At 35.0% G+C, this 19,822-nt stretch overlaps 1 protein-coding gene and 1 long non-coding RNA gene across 25 annotated transcripts in view; one reads left to right on the top strand and one right to left on the bottom strand.

Annotated features, from left to right (window-relative positions):
- The window catches only part of iqsec3a (IQ motif and Sec7 domain ArfGEF 3a), a 259,936-nt gene that overhangs the window by 129,807 nt on the left and 110,307 nt on the right, over window positions 1-19,822 (bottom strand). For 16 of the 24 annotated variants that reach the window (XR_015483220.2, XR_015483215.2, XR_015483214.2 and 13 more), the window contains one exon: window positions 4,689-5,908. Coding sequence is in view for 7 of the 24 variants with exons in the window: in XM_087248285.2 (XP_087104411.2) it covers window positions 4,689-5,908 (1,220 nt within the window). In the remaining 17 variants the exon portion in view is untranslated. Of the gene's footprint in view, window positions 1-2,661; window positions 2,972-4,688; window positions 5,909-7,014; window positions 7,180-19,822 lie in introns of those variants that run through there. The other 8 variants (XR_015483228.2, XR_015483224.2, XR_015483229.2 and 5 more) reach the window with 2 other exon arrangements.
- Window positions 10,886-13,581, top strand: LOC148679956 (uncharacterized). The gene is made up of 4 exons (XR_015942443.1): window positions 10,886-10,959; window positions 12,077-12,182; window positions 12,296-12,364; window positions 12,990-13,581. It is a non-coding gene; the product is annotated as an uncharacterized LOC148679956 (long non-coding RNA).

Below are 19,822 nucleotides of genomic sequence, written 5' to 3'. Positions count from 1 at the left end.
AAGTTGCAGTCGCTCTGAAAACCGCTTCAATTAGTCCACCGTTTTTATGTTGTTAAATTGAAAAAAAAGGACTGTGTGTGTTTATATAACCCCAATATGACGGTCTATACACTATACTTATACACGTCTGCCCAAGCTGATTAAAAAGTAGATTTTTCACCATAAGTGCCCTTTAATAGCATGTATAAGAAAACATACCCCAGTAACATATTTGAGATTGCAAAAATATAAGACCTAATGGATTTTTTAAAAACAAAAACTGCAAGCTCATGTAATCCAGGGTACGATATTTTCGATTCTCAAAAACCTTTCCCTCGGCACATACTTCCAATGAGCCTGGGTTGTAGAATGTACACTGTGTAGAGACATGATCAGTCATAACACATTATGTGATGGAACACTTCTATTCACATGGGCTTCAGCATCAAAGCTTGACAAAGGGAGTATCTAAAGTTGGATCTAACGCGATCGTCATAGCAGTGACAACCATTGAAATTAGTCAGCAATCAGCTACTGTCGTAGCTGATTTATTTACATACAGCAATCTGATTGGCTGACGCTTCCCTCGGCACTTGAAAAGTTGAGAAAGTGCCAACTTCTGCAGCAGAGCAACACTTCTGATGGTTCCACAATGCAGTTCGGCCAAGCCTTACGTCAACCATTCAAAGTGATGGGAAGCATTGACGCGGAATCCCCGCGTAAGAAGATATGAAAATTTTAATCAGCTGGGTAAAATAAGAGAAACATGGAAAGTATGCTGATGTGTGAGGACAAAGTTTGAGAAACGCTAGTTTAGAACATTTGCTGTGCAAACTGGATGGAATGATGTCACTTTAATGGAGTTTATCCAAACTGTCTTGCAAGGGTGAGGACCTATCTTTGTGTAATGAATTTAGCTCAGGAAATCTAAAACAATTTAGCTCAGGGTCAAGTGTTTATTCATCCAAATAATCGGGTTATATAAAAAAATAAAAAAACTTCCTAAATAATACCGCACAGAGCATGTATCAAAAATTAGTATGAATAGGTACTCCAGTTGAGCAAACAATGAACAACTTTAAGTGTTAAATAAATACAAGTCTTTATTTACTACAGTGAATGCTTTGAAGGAGTGGATTTTCTGATGAATGTTCAGAATATCCTTTATAAATGTCTTTATCATTATTAATAAAGTTTAATGTTTAAGGACCTAGACTATATGATGAACTAAGTATCATCGTTCTTTAGTGTAAAACTGAAATGGACCAGTGATGTGTCAGTGGTCTCTGTATTAGTCTGCTATGTTTTTACTACCACTTTTCATAAAATAGCAGAGCACAGGAACAAAATTAAACACATCACCCTATCACACTTTATACAATGCTAATTGTACTACTGTATAGACAATGTGTTGTTTACCTCTGGCCAGACAAAACCAGCAGTTTAGGCTGCAGTCAAACATAAAATAGTTATTAGGAAACCCATTTATTTTACAGTACATTTTAGTTGTCCGATTAAAATAATTTAGAATATTCCATTGCTTAATAATGGAGACAGAAATGTAAAACATTTAATAAGTAAAATATTTAAGAAAAAGAAGTCTAACAGCAAAGATTGGAAATAAAGGAAAACATCCCAAGTCAACATACAAACTTTAAAAAAAATCTTAAAATAGCTAAATATCTTCTTAAAATAAATCTTTGATTTGGTAGGCCCGCTGAATGAATAGTAGTAATCATACTGATGTTGTGGACGGGTACCCAATGCACTCCACAAAATGGGAGTTGTTCAGTTATGTAATTTAGTTTTTTTTTTTTTTTTTTTTTTAAAGGCAACTGATGCTTGTAAACCATTCAATAACTGAATAAATAGTTTGATTTTTTTTTATTTAATGTAATAGCCAATAAAAATACCATATTAAATGCATTCATTTATTTTCTTTTTCGTCTTAGTCTCTTTATTGATCTAGGGGGCCTCAGCGGAATGAACCACCAACTTATCCAGCATATGTTTTATGCAGCGGATGCCCTTCCAGCTGCAACTCATCTCTGGAAAACAACCAAGCACAATCATTCACTACGGACAGTTTAGCCTACCCAATTCACCTGTACCGCATGTCTTTGGACTGTGGGGTAAACCAGAGCACCTGGAAGATACCCACGCCAACGCAGCGAGAACATGCAAACTCCACACAGAAACGCCAACTGACCCAGCCAAAGCTCGAACCAGCAACCTTCTTAATATAAGGAAAAAGCCACTGCGTCGCCCACTATATTAAATCCAATACATAAAATATTTTAACTTAAATAATTCCAACATTTACAAAACAGAGTTCGTCAAAGTATATTACTCTCTCTCGTAAAGGCAACTGTAGTCATTTTTAAAGTGTACTTTTAAATATTAATTTACTTTTATATTAAAGATCACTGTTTTTTGTTTTGTGCAATTTGTTATTTGTAGTCTCATAAGGGTGTGTTATTGGGACAGCATACTACACCGATGGAAGAGGAGTAAATCAGACATAATTTATTGAAAAAAAAAAATTACTGTTATACCCTCGTTCACTGAAGGAGGGAATGAAAAGTTAAATGGATGAAGCCAATCAGACATAATTATTTTGCTTTATTCAACAAATAATACATCATTAACCTCCCCTACACTGTAAAAAGTAATTTTGAGGCATTGTAGATTTCATTAAATTTATTATGTACACTTCAATTAATGAAATTGATTTCCTGATTTTAGGGAATTTTTGAGCTTTGAAATTACTTAATGTCTGTAATAAAATACAATCAATTTTATCATAAGAATTTTGCTATTATTTTTGAATCATTTTTAAAAGTAAAAAATATTGATTAAATTCAATGTGATTAAAATGAGCATTTTCAAATTAGCCAGGGGCATAAGTCAGGGACAAATGTCAGAGTGTCTGAGGATAGCTGAGGATAGGCTGCCCTCACTGAATACACAAGCGATGAGTGCCCGACATGACCTGGAGGTGGACATTTTCACATTTGTCAAATTCCATTTTAAAATACGCACTACATTTAAAAATAAACCACATATTTTAGTTTTAAACAACTATGCTTTCGTATGAACAAAAATTTTTGCCCATTCCTCTTTGCAGTACCTCTCAAGCTCTATCAGGCTGGCTGGGAAGCAACTGTGTAAAGCCATTTTCAGATTTCTCCAGGGATGTTTAAAAGCATTTAGGTCTGAGCACTGGCTGGGCCACTCAAGGACTCCAATACGGGGGAGTGGCTTTCATCTGGCCACTCTACCACACAGGCCTGATTAGTGTATTGCTGCACAGATGTTTGTCCTTCTGTAAGGTTCTCCTCTCTTCACAGAAGAAGAATGGAGCTCAGACAGAGTGACCATGGGGTTAATGATCACGTCCCTGACTAAGGCCCTTCTCCCTTGATCACTCAGCTTAGATGGTAGGCCAGCTCTTTGAAGATTCCTGGTGGTTCCAAACATCTCCCCTTTACAGATGGAAGCCAATGTGCTCATTGGAACTTTCAGAGCAGCAGAAAATTCTGTAACCTTCGCCAGCTTTGTGCCTCGAGACAATCCAGTCTCTGAAGTCTACAGACAATTCCCTTGTCTTCATGCTTTCTCATGCACAGTCAACCCTGGGACCTTTTATAGACAGGTGTATGTATGCCTTTTCAAATCATGTCCAATCAACTGAATTTACCACAGGTCAACTCCAATTAAGCTGCTAGAACAGGGGTCACCAACCCTGTTCCTGGAGAGCTACCTTTCTGCAGAATTCAGTCCCAACCCTGATCAAACACACCTGAACCAATTAATAGTACCTAAAGCAGCACTTGATAATTACAAACAGGTGTGTTTGGTCAGGGTTACAACTGAAATGTGCAGGAAGGTAGCTCTCCAGGAACAGGGTTGGTGACCCCAGTGCTAGAACATCTTCAAGAATGATCAGTGAAAACAATGTATCTGAGCTCAATTTAGAGAGCTATTAATAACAGTCAGTCAGCGCCCGCACTTTTTTTTTCTGTATCATTGCACCTTTTGCTGTCTGAAGTGTATATGCGGACATCGGAAAAGAGTCATTTTTAAAAGATGATCCAAGCGTCTCAGCAAAAAAAAAAAAAAAAAAAAGAAAAGAAGAAATTTCATTCCGAGCTAAAAACAAACATGAATAAATTCTAATAAATAACAGATTTTTTTTAAGCACTAAAAAAAGGCTTACATTCATCAGATTCTGTCATTGGGCTGATAGAATAGAACCCTACATATTTATTTATTTCTGGAGGTTTACGAAGAGTTTTTTTTTTTTTAAATCTTTCAGTTGTAACTTCTCAGCAAAACATGCTCTGTAGCTTCTAACAGTCATGGTTAGGGGCAGTACTTTGTGACTTCACACACTAATGTTTCTTCAAAACAGTAAAGTCAGTATTATGTGCCTTTTAGTGAAAGCAATGCTAATAATAGGGACTTAGACAAATATATTAGTTGACAGGCAACAGGGAGGGGGTGTTAACTACAGCTGCAGACAAAAATGGAAAAAAGAAAAGCTGGAATGTGATGATGTTTTGAGACCAGCCCTTTTGCAGCTATATTATGGTTGTTGAGGAATGCTTGTTAAAAAGGCAAGAAACTTTGTTTTATATAATATAATATAATATCTGCCATTAGCCATTTCTGTGAGCAAAACAAAGAACTTATCATTGGATACTCACATGTTGAAGAGATTGAGACCAATGCGGTATAAGCGTTTCCGCATGATGTCAGTAGAGAGGGTTGGAGATTTGCAACTGGTTGGGTTTTCGCAATGGTATCGGGGCAAGCTAAGAATCATGGCCTGTAAAGCCTCTTTCGATGAGACCTCTGAAGCAGACTGTGCTGATGTTGATGTACTGCTGCTACTCATCTGCTCCGAACTGTTGTCTGCTGTGTCTGATTCAATATGCTTAGCTTCCAGAACTTCTACAATTGGTGTGACAGGCGTCTCTGCAACCTCTGGTGGAGACAAGGTTTCAGAGGTTATTGCTGTCTGTGCTGGAATTGTTGGTTGTGGAACTTCCTGTTTCTCCAGCTCCAGAGGTAGTACATCTTCCCCGAGCACCTCCTCACTTGGTGGAGGAGCTGGAAAATCTCCATCTGGAACTTCCTCAGCATCCTGCTCTAGTGGTGGAGAAACTGGATCCTCTAGAAATGTTGATGGTTGTCTTTGTTGAGGTTGTTCCTTTACATCATTAATTTTAGGTTGCTGTGGGCTCTCAGTAATTATAGCCCCCTGCTGGATGCAATTACCAAGAGACACGGAAGTTGAGGACTCCATAACAGAAGAGGACATACGAAAGTTCTGGCTGTCAATTTGAACGGTCACATCCCGGAAGGCCATCATCAATTTGCTGGCACTCTGGGCTACATTCTCCAAGCTGTCTACTTGTCCTGTGCCACTATGAAATGTGGAAGGGTCCATGGGGCTACCTTTTTTTACTGTTTCTGCCAACCCAGATTTGCCACCAGCTGTACTAAAAGCCTCTGAGCTAAACTGGTAGGTGCCTCCTTCTTGGAGTGAACACATGGTCTTCATGCTCCAATTGCTAAGTGCATCATCAATGGATTTTGCAAGAGACTGCACTTGCTCATTGAAGGAATCTTCAAGATCAGTGAGAGTGCCCCCTACCGTGGTTGGCAAAGATGGGGAGCGGACAAGGGGAATGCTTGTCAGATTGCAGCCTTCAGCCAGTGCCCGTTCAGCTGAGATACCCTCTGTATTCTGCACCCGTACCTTTCGCAGGGAGATACGGCGAGGCAAGCGACTTTCAAGAAGGGAATTTCGAATTTTCTCAAAGTTTTTGCTAAGCTGATACTGGCGAAAGGCAGTCTGAATCTTGCAAGCAGCTCGTCGAGAGATTAGGTGACCCCCATATTTGTGCTCTAACATTTCGATCTGCAAAGACAGATATGAGAAACCATATCAGATAAGACAAAATGGACAAGCATAAAAATGAGCAGGATAACAATAAATAAATATCAAGAACTACTACATATGGTTAAAAACAATCATAACATGCTAAAACAAACACTTTTTCCAAGCAGAGATGTTTATTAAATTTTGCCAATAAATGTCAAAACACAAAAATGAAAGAAAAATGCCAAGATTAAGTTTTAGGTAGGTGTAGTTCCAGGTAGTCAATCAGACTTTTTGTATATAGTTTGGACATAATGATGATGACGACAATGATGACGATGATTGTCTTTGCCTGTCACCTTCTATCCATTCTTTTACTTGCCAAATCATCTGTCTTATGTAGATTCATAAAAACTCTAGAGTCTGTACAATCATTGAGGACATTGGCAATAAAACTGTCTGGATGGAGAGTCCATAACATGGCTTTTGAAACTGAGATGACAAAGGTATGCAATGTAACATTTAATGAATGGGGCAGATATGTACTGTCACTAGGAACAAATTAGGGCCTGCAAGATTCTCCAATAACTTTATTATCTCACCCACTGATCATTGTCTAATACAGGGGTTCTTAAACTTTTCAGCCCACGACCCCTAAATAACAACTTCAGTAACTCACCACTATGCCTTGAGGTGGTTATAAACAAACAAATATTGCACACAATGGTGCACACACCAAAAAGAACTATATAAATACAAGCATATTGAAACACAAAAAAAGTGCAGCAGTCGAACAACCATATACTTTTTAGTGTTATGTCTCTGGTGTTAAATGTCTAGAAGTTGGAGCAACAGTGAAAAGTTTTAAAGTTGGTTAAGGCGAGTATGGATCAGTGCCCTGCCTTCACATCAACACACAAAATTCAGTTGCAGAATTTATTAACAAAAATGTACAATGATAAAACAAAACTGGGCTTCAGAAGGGAGAAAGGCTAAAACAAACAAACAAAAAGAACACTTTAGCTAGTTAGGGAGTAAAATGATCTAAACTGACAAAGTAAACTTAAATTAACAACATAAGTGTACACTAACTCCCTAACTAAACATAAACAAGAGAAAAGGGGTTTTAAAAATATGGCACTCACCTACATACAGCTTTTAAACACAATGTTACGTTTCAAAGGCAGAGTTTAAGTGGTTTCAATTACTTTACAATAGATTTGAACTTTAATAAGTTAACCACAACAGCGACAATAATCTTTTACAACAAAACCAGGTAAGAGAGAGACGACAATATAGTAGCAAGCTTTAATGTGGCTGGCAACTGATCAGCTTTTAGGGCTTAAAAAGCAACGAGCAGCAGGTGCAATTAATTAATTTCCTCTCCTCTAAACCTAGTTGACAAACAGGTAACAGATAACAGAAAGAGAGAGAGAGAGAGAGAGAGAGAGAGAGAGCCCAAACACAACAATACATTCAAAACACAATGGAATGTAACAATAGTCATTATTAATTTATGTAATTAAATATTACCATAGAATGGTGGACGCAATGTTTACATCACAAGACTGATCTTATAATATTGGAGATCATCCTCCATGTTTAATAGTGGGCTTTATTTTTAATGTATGTGACTGCCATAAAGGTGTTATAATATGGAGTACGTTTACATGGACACCAATAATTAGATTTTAATGAGATTATGACAATTCTATAATTAAGAGTCTACCATGTAAACAGCGATTTTTGATTAATCTGATTAAGGTCATAATCGAACTAAAGAGAAATTGAATTAAGACATGTATGCCAATTTTTGTTACATTATTGAAGTGCAGTACAGATAAGTAAACACCTTAGTAGACATCAAACTATTACTGTCATGTAGGAATTTTCGCCGTGTTTTGCAACAGGATAGTCCACACCACACACACACACACACACACACACACACACACACACACACACACACACACACACACACACGGCTGTTTGACACTCTTTGCACCTACAGAGTCTTGAAGACTATAGACACCTGCATCGTAAAATGCTTAGGTTTTTTTTTTCTCCCATTCAGCATGCGGTATGAACTTTCATTAAAACAATACTCTTCCAGGAGTTCATAGTTGCATCCAATATCTTGTTTGTCAAGGGAGGTATGCATGAAATGTTCCCAAATAAAAGTGAAAGTGCCAAACGGCAGTTAAAGTCGACAAATTAAAACTAAAACAATCAAAATTACATGAAACTCTGAAGTAAACGTGGATAGCATGGTGACTCAATGACGTTAATCGAATTATGCACTATAACATGTAAAACAGGATCATGAAAAGGAACATTTAAAAAGCAATGTTCCTAATGTAAACACCTTAATCATATTGTTGTCTTAATTAGATTAAGGCAAAAATTTGATTACTGATGTTCATTTAAACTTAGTCATTCATTCATTCATTTTTTTTGTCGGCTTAGTCGCTTAATTAATCCAAGGTCTACACTGTAAAACTACACTGTAAAAAATAAACGTTATTTTACAGGTAATTGTCTGTATTTTTTTACAGAATTTTTCAGTTTTTTCATTATACAGTGAAATACCTGTTGTTTTACAGATATGTTCTGTAATAAAAAAACCTTACATTAAATTTACAGTTATTGCTTGTATTTTGGTATTACATTCTTTTTCTGTTTTTTAAAGGAAATGTACTGTATTTTAAAAGAGTAACACGTAATTTTACGTTAATATTTACAGATTATTTCTGTAAAAATAAACTGTGAAAATAAATGTTATTTTACAGATAATTGTCTGTATTTTTTACAGAATTTTCCTGTTTTTTCATTATACAGTGAAATATATTTTTTTTACAGATATTTTCTGTATTTAAAAATTCCAACATTTAATTTACAGATAATTGTTAGTATTTTGGTATTACATGTTTTTTCAGGTGGCGCAGTGGGTAGCACGATTGCCTCACAAGAAGGTCGCTGGTTCGAGCCTCGGCTGGGTCAGTTGTCATTTGCATGTTCTACCCGTGTATGCGTGGGTTTCCTTCAGGTGCTCCGGTTTCCCCCACAGTACAAAGACATACGGTACAGGTGAATTGGGTAGGCTAAATTGTCCGTAGTGTATGAGTGTGTGTGAATGAGTGTATATGGATCTTTCCCAGTGATGGGTTGCAGCTGAACGGGCATCCGCTGTGTAAAACATATGCTGGATGAGTTGACAGTTCATTCCGCTGTGGCGACCCCTGATTATTAAAGGGACTAAGCCGAAGAGAAAATGAATGAATGAATGAATGAATGTTAATCATGGGTCGCCACAGCGGAATAAAACATCAATTTGTACAGCATAAGTTTTCACGCAGCAGATGTCCTTCCAGCTGCAACCCATCACTGGGAACACCCATACACACTCATTCACACACATACACTATAGACAATTTAGCCTACCCAATTCACCTATAGCACATGTCTATGGACTGTGTGTGAACCGGAGCACCCGGAGGAAACCCACGCCAACACGGGGAGAACGTGCAAACTCCACACAGAAATGACCACTGACCCAGCCGAGGCTCGAACCAGTGACCTTCTTGTTGTGAGGCGACAATGCTATACCCACTGTGCCTTGCACATATCTGTTTTTGAAAATAAACTTTTCAAATTCTATTTAGAAGATGACTAGTTTACAATAAGAAAATACCTGAAAATAAGTACAAAAACAAGTACAGTAGCCTATAGTAGTCCAATTATCACACCATTGGCAAATTAGACTGTACAGCACTACAATGCACAAATGGAGTAAAATTGCAGTTTACCTTTTACTATAGTTTTACTTTAATGTACTGAAAATTAAACTGACTTTGAACTTTAAATTCAAGATGTAGTAATGTAGTTGAACTGTGTTTATACTTCATTATATTGCAATTTTGCAGTAGCAAATATTTTTACTGCAGTTATTCTTTATAGCCTGCTGCTATTGTTCAGTTGTACTGCAGTTTTACATCAATATGCTGTTATTTTATTAAGTGTAAGGGTTTGTTATATTGGTTTGTAAAGTATGAAATGTAAAAGTAACACCAATAGCACCAAGATGTTGAGGTTTACAATAATACATGTAATGATTATGTGGATAAACGTGACTTTTCTGTAGCCTGTTAAAGTAAAGATTAAATTAAAGTTATAAATGTCAAATAATAGCCTAGTATTTTAGGCCACATACTGTACAGTATATGCACTGTAAAATACAAAAAATGCTCATTTTAATTATTATATTTATTTTCTAAAATATTTATGATGTATGCTATTATATAATTTTTCTCCTAGTGACTAATCACACATATTTACTTGTGTATGCATGTTATTACCTGTAAACATTTTTTCTAATCAATCTTTACAGTTGCAATGTGAAGTCAACAAAAAGTTAACTAAACATCCCCGATAGCAGGTAGTAATCGGCCCGAGCTCGGCTGCCCTTCGCCGCCTCCGACTCGGCATCGGCGAGTGTTATCCGGGCCGAGTGCGGCCCGCAGCTCGCTTGCGCACATGCGGTTGTGATGCGGCTTTAAAGCACTGGCCCGATTCCAGTCAACCATATCCCGAGTCTGTCTGTAGAGCCCGGGCCGCTTCTGGCAAGTACTCGGCTGATGGCAACCAATTAAATTCTTATTTTATCTAGTAATATGTTAGCTCCACGTTTAATGATAATTTGAGAAAATATTCATGGTAGGACAGCAACAAAATAATAAGAATATTTAGTGTGGATGGTCGCAATTGTTTAGACGCAAACAAAACAATGCTATTTATAAATGGATTATAGATATAATCTAGAGAAAAACGTTGTAAAATGCGCCGATTTTCAAGACGGCACGCTCCTGTGCCGACTGTTTTTTTAAAGAAGTTGGTTTCATAAGAAACACATGCGTGAGTAGACGAGATATATCCAGCTGCAGAACATTGGAGTAAACTTTTGATCCAAACTCCAATCCAGGCGGTGACGGTAATGCTCCAAAAAGCTGGTTGCCGACTGCTATGAAGATCACAGGAAGAAAAAGAAGTTTGTTTGGTTTTTCAAAACTATCACATGGATTCCGGTCAGAAAGGTAAAGTTTTTACTGCTTGTGTACTGTATACTTTGCGAATTTAGAGCTTAAAACATTTTTCCACAGTGTTTGGTTGTAATAGTGTTTAGTAATTTAAAACAATTTGATACGAAATGTAACTTGCTTTAAGAAACACGACTGGAGCTAATGTAAGTTATGCTAGCGCTAACGTTACAAACACATCTGAAAGTTCCTGTTCCTTTAACATAATGTTAGACAGTAACGTGTTTAGTAACTGAAAACTATTTTAATTATTTTAAAGAAACATTAAACAAATTTGTGTGTATGCTAACTTTACGTTAAAGAAAGTTTCTGTAGACGAATCCATTAACACCAACATGGCAAAACATGTGCTTTTAATTCATATGTGTTAGCCTATGTGAATCAATTATATCTTTTGTTCAAGCTGTAATGTTCAGTTAATGTAAAACTGAATGTCTTAAAGCAGATTTTGATATATATATATATATATATATATATATATATATATATATATATATATATATATATATATATATATATATATATATTTTTTTTTTTTTTTTTTTTAGTTATTGACAAAAATTCTGATTAATGGTAAATTCTGATTTAAATGAATGGGTAACAATATTTGTTGGTAAAGTCTTATTGTTCTTGTTTAGCAAAGGTTAGTGAGGTCATTTTGCAGCACATCACGACCAAAGATGCCAATGGCACACTCTTATGAACATGTGAATAGACATGTTATAGTTAGGTGCTTAAAGTCCATTATAAGCTGTAAACTTCTGATACATTTTCAACATAGATTGAGCTTTTCAGACTTTACATTACTAATTGCTTCACAAACAGCTGAAATGGTTTATTGTTATTGGCTATCATCATCATTAAACATTTTTCACAATGGTAGGTTAATCTTCATGGGTACAGAATAATGCATGTGCTTGGCCATCTTACAAATCTATGTCTCAGATTCATAAGGCTGTCAATCTGCATGAATCTACTAATAAATCTTGTGCAACCTTCAGTGTACTGATTATTTACACTATAGGTATTATAGGCATTAATTAACTTTGATAGTATTTCAGGATTTGAACTTTTCTTTACGTGAGGTTAACAACAATGTGATGTTTTATTATAGATGCATATGAGGAAGCTCGACTCAAACATTCACAAGCAACTGTGATTTCTGACTGGCAGACAGATGAGGATGATGATCGCCTGTCATACACCTAAAGAAAGAACAGGTTTGTTTGCAATTATTTTAAACACATAATGTCATTGATCTATTACAACCAGCGAGTTTTGCCCTGGCACTATACTAAAGTGATGTTTTGTTTTGTAAATGTATCTGATCAAGGGACATTAAAGACAACTATACCATGATGAAGAACAATTACTTGGAACAAAGAGGCTGGATAAAAGGCAGGTATGAAGATTTTAGAAATCAATGCAGCACCACAAGTACCATCACCATCAATGACTATGGCAGAAATCCTAAGACCACCATGAAGATGCACATATACTGTACATTCCAGTACACCTATGAACATTTACAGTCCTTGTTCTAGTGCAGTTGGAGATCACGACAGAACTTATTGCAACTCGTCATGTCTTTGTAAGAAATCAAGACATCACTAAACTTGTAAAGGCTTCATACAGCTAAAAAAGTAAAGATCAACTAGAGAATATCACCAGTGTCTAACCCACTGTTGTATTTACACAAGTTGTATCCTGGAAAAGGCCGTATCCTGGAAAAGCTTTTGGCTAACTCCTTGGCTAAACAAATTAACTGGAGCGGGTCAAATTAAAAAGTGGCCTTTCGTGCATTCCCCCTTAGAACTGTCGTAGTCAGTAAGTTGGTTTTGAATATACATTTTAATACAATTAGGGGCCGTTTCATCTGTGCATTTCTGTGAATTATTAACCAGAGGAACAAAAAAATCTATATACAGTCCCATTTAGATTTTTTTATATGAGAGCAAGCATCTTTTTTATTTTTTTAAAATTAGTACTTGTTCACTACTAATTATCTGTTTATCTTTTAATCACAGATGCAGTGAGGACAAATGTCCATATCACGCCACTGATAAAGAGATTGAAAAATGCATTACACAGTGGCTACAACTTGCTCCTGACAGGGATGGAGAAAGGAGGGAAGAAGAGAAAGCTAATGTTTCAACTGTTTACATCACTATTCTATTCTATTTTTTAAACAACATTTTATGTGTATTAAGATGATCCCTGATACTTGAGCAATTTGTTTCTTTTCAATTGCATTTATATATATATATATATATATACTTTTTACAATTTTGACTTGTATATTTTACGGATTTTCATAGGTATTTGTAAGATGTTTCCTGCTATATCTTAAATTGATTTCTATATTCAGGTTTATATAAAATTTTGCTGTTTCAAGATGTGTCTTGTACAATTTTTTAAAGTCATGTCTATTGGGAAAACAGGGTTGTTTTAAAAACTTCTGTGTATGTGTGCAATTTCAGATTTTTTCTTTAAGTCTTCCTGTGTGTCTTTATGTTTTTATTGTTTTTTTTTATATTGATATTCTTGTGCACTACAAAATTATTTATTCAATTTTAGTACTATTTTTTTTTCTTGCAATCAATAAACGTTTATCATGTATTTATTTTGTCCTTTGTCTGATTCTTTTCGTTATAGGATATGTATGCAGTTTGCATTTTATTCAAAGGTTAAACACAGTGCCTATACTTTCTGTTTACATTATAGCCTGCGTTTGCTGTTATATAAATTCAAATGGTTGTAATATCAAGTATCAATGTAATACCAAAAGGTTTTATAAGGTATATAAATACTGAGTCGTGCCAGCTCCGGGCCGCAGCGCACATTTCACTCGGGCTCGCTTACGGCCGCCGCATCTGGCCCGATTAATTCGGGCAGTGAGTCCACGGGCAACGAGTGGTAAGTCTCCGGCAGGCGACAATCTAGCCGGAACTGGCCCGAGTGTATTTTGTATGTGGGAAGTGATAACATGTATCTATAACTACCATAATAACTTGTGTAATTACATAAATAACTTGTATAATTAAAGTAATAACATGTATAATCACAGTAATAATCTGTAAAACTACCATAATAACTTGTATAATTACATACATATAATTACAGTAATAACCTGTAACTCTAAAACAGAAAACGACTGTTTTTTAACAGTTTATCTACATCTTTTATTATAACAGTTTTTTTCTGTATTTTAACGTTTTTTTTTTCTGGCGCCCCTGCTGCCAGAAAAAAAAACGCTTTTTCACGGGGATTTTTTTTACAGTGTATGTTTGTCTTCTGTAGGTTATGGATAAAATATGGTAATTCGTAACACTTTATTTTGATGGTTCTTTTAATGAAATTTGTTGAATCTAAGTTACATTGCATCTACATGCCAACTAATTCTCAATAAAATATAACTAGGTTGGGGTTAGGGTAAGTTTAAGTTGAAATGTACTTGCAAACTTACTTATAGTCAGCTAAATGTCTGTTGAGGGAGGAGTATCAGCAGAGATTAAGCAGACAGTCTACTAATACTCAAATGAGAAGTAATTGGTATGTAGCTGCAATGCAAATTTTAGTCAACAAAATGTGCATAGGGACCATCAAAATAAAGTGTTAATTCCTATAGTTTAATAACATATGTGAAATTTTTAGACCCACCATTGCCCCCTACACATTTGTTTTTCTCGACCCTCCAGAGGGTCCAAACCTCACTTTGAGAACCACTGGCCTAATAGACTGTGGTATCTAAAGTACATTTCAATTTCAAATAAATATTACATCTTTTTTTTATTTATTTTTTTTTATTAAACTGACATATTATTGTCAAATGTTGTATGTTTCTGCCTTTCATAGATTTCACTGTGAATGTTCAAGATGGGGAAGAAAACAACCCTAAAAGTTTTATAATGAGATCAAGAAAGAATGCAAAATTGAGTTTAGAATGTTGAATATGGCTGCTAATAAATAAAAAAGAACTGGTGTTTGCTGAAACTAAACTTTCACACTCCATTGCTGCGAGCCCCAGTCAGCATACCAAAAAGTGGTGAGCTCCACACCCACCTCTTTGCCCACCTCACCCTTTACCTGTGAGAGCCCTCCAGCCCCTGTCACTGCACCAGAGCCCCAATAAATGATGATAATAAAATCTAAACCTAATATCTGTTTTTCTAAATGGACTTTATTTTTAGGCAGCAGGATGGCACAGTGGAGCTGAAATCTAATTTTAAAATAATAATTTTTATTTGTTTATTTTTATCCCCCCCACTCCATCTATTAGCGTATCCATTATACAAAAAAATAATAATAATAATATGCATTTATAGCATATCATTGTATTTAAAAGACTCAATTTAATCTAGTTCAATCGATTATAAAAAAATAACTAACGCACCTTTTTTAAAAAAAAAAGACAAAAAATATTTAAATTCAAAATATAATTGTTTATAAGAATTTTTGTTTAACTTGTAACACAGATTTTTTTCATATACACAACATACCCACAATAAACCATTAAGATCCTGACAGCCATATTTATTGCAGAAATTAAAACACATAACAAAGAAAAAAAATTATTTCCAAGATGGATTCTAAGTGGACTGCATATAAATGCCAAAATACAGGCATTGCAGATTTGGAAAATGGAAAATTATAATAAAAGTAAGGTATTGAATACAAACAATTGCACTCATTGAAAAGTTCTATTGCTGTGAGTTGAGAACGTTGATTATAAAGTAGAAACAATTTTTCTCAGTCCTCTCATGTCCTGTTGACATTATCGAGGGATAATGTGGACTATTTCTTTTGTATGATGTGAGCTGAGAGTGCAAATCATGAGTCGTGAGTCTCACGGCAATTCATAACTTTTTGATTTTTGTAGCTACGGACGTTTATGCAGGTTTGTTGCTAAGAAACAAACGCGCACGCATTCACACACACACACACACACACACACACACACACACACACACACACACACACACACACACACACAGACACACAGACACACGCACACACTGCGCGCAGGACAGCGCAGCCAAAGCGACTCCCTTCAGATTCAACACGCATGATCGAATTCATCAAATTTGTTTAAACTAAGCATTCTAAAGTATGGCTATATTTCACAATGATTCTGACACAACAACAAGAAGCAGACTCTTGCGTGTAAGTGGGAAACATGTCAAACTTAATGACACATTTGAGGGCGCATGCTGAAAGGCAGAGGAATGCCCTGTCTTTGACAGCTCGTGACATCATCTGTCACTTTCTGAGTACACTTACATTGACACCAATACTCTGATTTTAATATGATTAAGATAATACTCTTATTAAGTGTCTACCATGTAAGCAGCGATTTTTGATTACCTTAAAGGACCACCAAGCCACGAAATGCAGAGGTTTTTCTTTCTGTTCGCCATGTGGTATCAAATTCCATTAAAACAGAAGTCGAAAGTTAAAAATTAAACACCCGAAATTGCATGAAGTGGTGGAAGAAACGCTGGAGAGCCTGGTAATGCAACATTTATTGTTTTATACTGAAACTTGCCTTCGAAAAGGGCTTCCTTGGTCTTATCCATATTTCTTTGGATGTTAAACACACGTCAACCACAACAGGAAGTAAAAAAAACCTGCAACTGCGTTAATTTTTTTAACGTGTTAATTATTTAAAATTAATCACATGCGTTTACGCAATAATTTTGACAGTGCTAATTTTAACTAGTCTGTTTTTCGATTTAACACAGCATTAAAACGATCATCATTAACTGAAATTTCACACTTCGTTTCAGAAATGAGCAACACAAAAAACTATAGCAACTCTAAAAAAATCTGTTAAAAATAAAAGTCAGCTTATAAATGTGTACGTTATAAACGCTATAAACAGCTTTAAAAACAAAAATTACAATAGGATATTACTTAAAAAATACCTCTACAGAAAGGAAATCAACATTTCATTCTATGCAACTTTTTAATTGTTTAACAGCCAAGTGCATCCTACTTTAAATATTTATCCATGGTTTGTTCTTAAATTGTGTTTCAGTGTGCATGTAAAAAATATTTGGATAGATTATTTGTCAGCCTATTTTTGCTGAATGATAGACCTATATTTAGATATGGAAGTTACTCAAGATCATAGATATTGTCATTCTGTGGAATCCGCCAGTATTTGATTATCCGCTTGTTAAGTGTGAGGTCACACGAAGCGGCTTCCGGGTCCAAGCGCTCTACTCAACTGTATGGGGAGACTCATGAAATGTTAATTATAAACGTTTACAAAGCGATTTAATACTTTCAAAAATCCCGATCGCAACATATATGTCCATGCCTAATATCCGATGGCAGAAAGTTATTAATTTTTTATAAATTGTTAAAATTTGGGTATTTGTTATGCAGAAAGCCCAGAGATTATTGTGTACATAATGACTTTATATAAAATTAACTTTAATGTGTGATATGAATTGAAAGTGATCATAAACTAATAATTTCTCAACTCAAATGAGTGGCGGCTTGGACCCGGAAACAGTATTACAAACGTAACCAACACGTCACCAATTACCAAGCGGATTGATAGATATAATTTGTTTTTTAAAAAACAAAATACACTAGTAATTAATGGTCAGCTAAACATGAATTGTGCATTAGTTTAGCTTAGTTAAACTTGTAAATTATAATTAACTTGTTCACAATTATGCATCAGTTAAGCATAAGCAAACACATAATTCATTATTAACTCAACAAAGTAAAGGCATTTAAACAATTATTTACCATTTTAATTCTTTGATTCGTTGTGTAAGTTAACTGAATAACAAGCTAGTTATTATGTTTAATTACTGCTGGCTAAAATAGTGTAATAAACAGTTTAACTTTCGTTAAAGTCCTAAAGTTAAAGTTATACCCATGTTAACAATGGCACTTAAGTCATATTTAAGTTTATTGACTAGAACTAGTAAATATTAAGACTAAAATGTCATTAATATATTACTAAAAAAAAAAAGGCAATTTGACCCCCTTTTCTAAAGTCAAAGTTATATCCACATTAATTATGGCACTTATCCACATTCTATCTACTAGATTAAGCTAATAGTATATGCTACTAATAAAGTGATTGTAGAGACAATTTGATCCCATTCTAAAGTGAATTCCAGTATCTAGCAAACTAATGTAATACAAGTATAAATATAGTTAACTGTATAACAAATGCAGCAAGTTAAATGAGATCACATAAAAAGAACATGAATGCAGAAAGATATTTCTGGATTTTTTTGCTGGTTAAACATATTACAGTACGTGCAAATTAATGCGAAATAACATCTGTAAAAGAGTATGCCATCTATTAAATGAAAAAAATAAATATGTTAAAAGGAAAAATCATTAGCAGTGACAAACAGCAAAGAACAGTGATCAATAAGAATATAAAAGGACTCTGCACATTGTTTTGTCTATTCCATTTGCAAATAAGGAACAGTCAAATTAGAGAACTTTAAACAAACCAAAGGTTAAGCAAAGTTTCGCTTTTAGGAAGAATTTATTTGTTACATGTTTAATCTAGGCAGCATGGTGCCTCAGTGGTTAGCACTGTCGCCTTACAGCAAGAAGGTCACCAGTTTGAGTCTCAGCTGGATCAGCTGGCATTTCTGAGTGGAGTCTGCATGCTCTCCCTGTGTTGGCGTGGGTTTCCTCTCGGTGCTCCTGTTCTTCCCACAGTCCAAAGACATTTACTATAGGTGAGTTGGATAAAAGTAACATGTCCGTGGTTTATGAGTGTGTATGAATGTGAGAGTGTACAGGTGTTTCCCAGTGCTTGGTTGCTGCTGGAAGGCCATCCACTGCGTAAAACATATGCTGGAATAGTTGGCAGTTCATTCCAATGTGGCAACCCCTGATGAATAAAGGGGCTAACCAGGACCTGCAATCGAAGCAGTGGATGCTAGTTCTATAGTTTTTCTGTCCTACGCATGTCGATAAAAGGCTCCAGACTTCCTACTCTGGCTTTCTGGCTGCAAACAAACACACACATACACACACAAGTCAATAGAGAATAAACATTTCATTCTCAGAAGTAAGTCTAATAGTTATCACTGGGGTAGAACTTTTTCATTTTTGTGTACATAACAGGTCCAACTTAAGGTGATATTTAAATTTTTTATGAACTAATTTGTTGTGTAGTAAACCTGTTGTGACAGATTTTGTACCTTTATTTTTGAGTGTGATGAAAAACACCAAAACTTTTTGTTCCTTGCCACAGTCATCTCTAGCTGCTTACTGTAGTTATCAAATTACCAAAATGTTACACAATATGATAATTTTTAAAATCTCATTACACTGTAAAAGATTATTAGTAGACTTTAAAGCGAGTAAACCTAAAGCTACTAGTTGGCTTGGTAAGACTTTATAATAACTACACACTATAAATAATTTATAAATAGTGAACTCATTATCTGTTAAACATTAACTCTACATTAATAAACGTTAGTATGCAGTTTATAATTCCCACTACAAATGCTCTATACTTGACTTACAAACATATTTAAAATGTGCTTAATAATTGTATTTTCATACTTTGTTAATGATTTATTTTTCATTACTAAATTAAGTATTGCATTATTTACAAACCAGTTGTATTTAAGAGTAGTTGAGGGTTTTTAGGATCATTCAGAATGAGTTAGTAAATGATTAATAAACTATTGAAATCAACTTTTATGTTTTATTATTCAGGCATATATTAATGGTTACTATGTATGTTAATAAATGCTTTATTAACTCAACTTCATCTAGTTTTGTGATCTAATCTAAAGTGAGGACTATTTATGCTTTATAAATGATAAATAAAGGCTCAGTTAAATTCAAAACAGTAAAAAAGACA

Source organism: Danio rerio, chromosome 4 (genome assembly GCF_052040795.2).
Source record: "Danio rerio strain M-AB ecotype USA chromosome 4, GRCz13ab, whole genome shotgun sequence".
Taxonomy (NCBI): Eukaryota; Metazoa; Chordata; class Actinopteri; order Cypriniformes; family Danionidae; genus Danio; species Danio rerio.
Note: the sequence above shows the minus strand (reverse complement) of the source record. Positions and strands in the feature narration are given on the sequence as shown.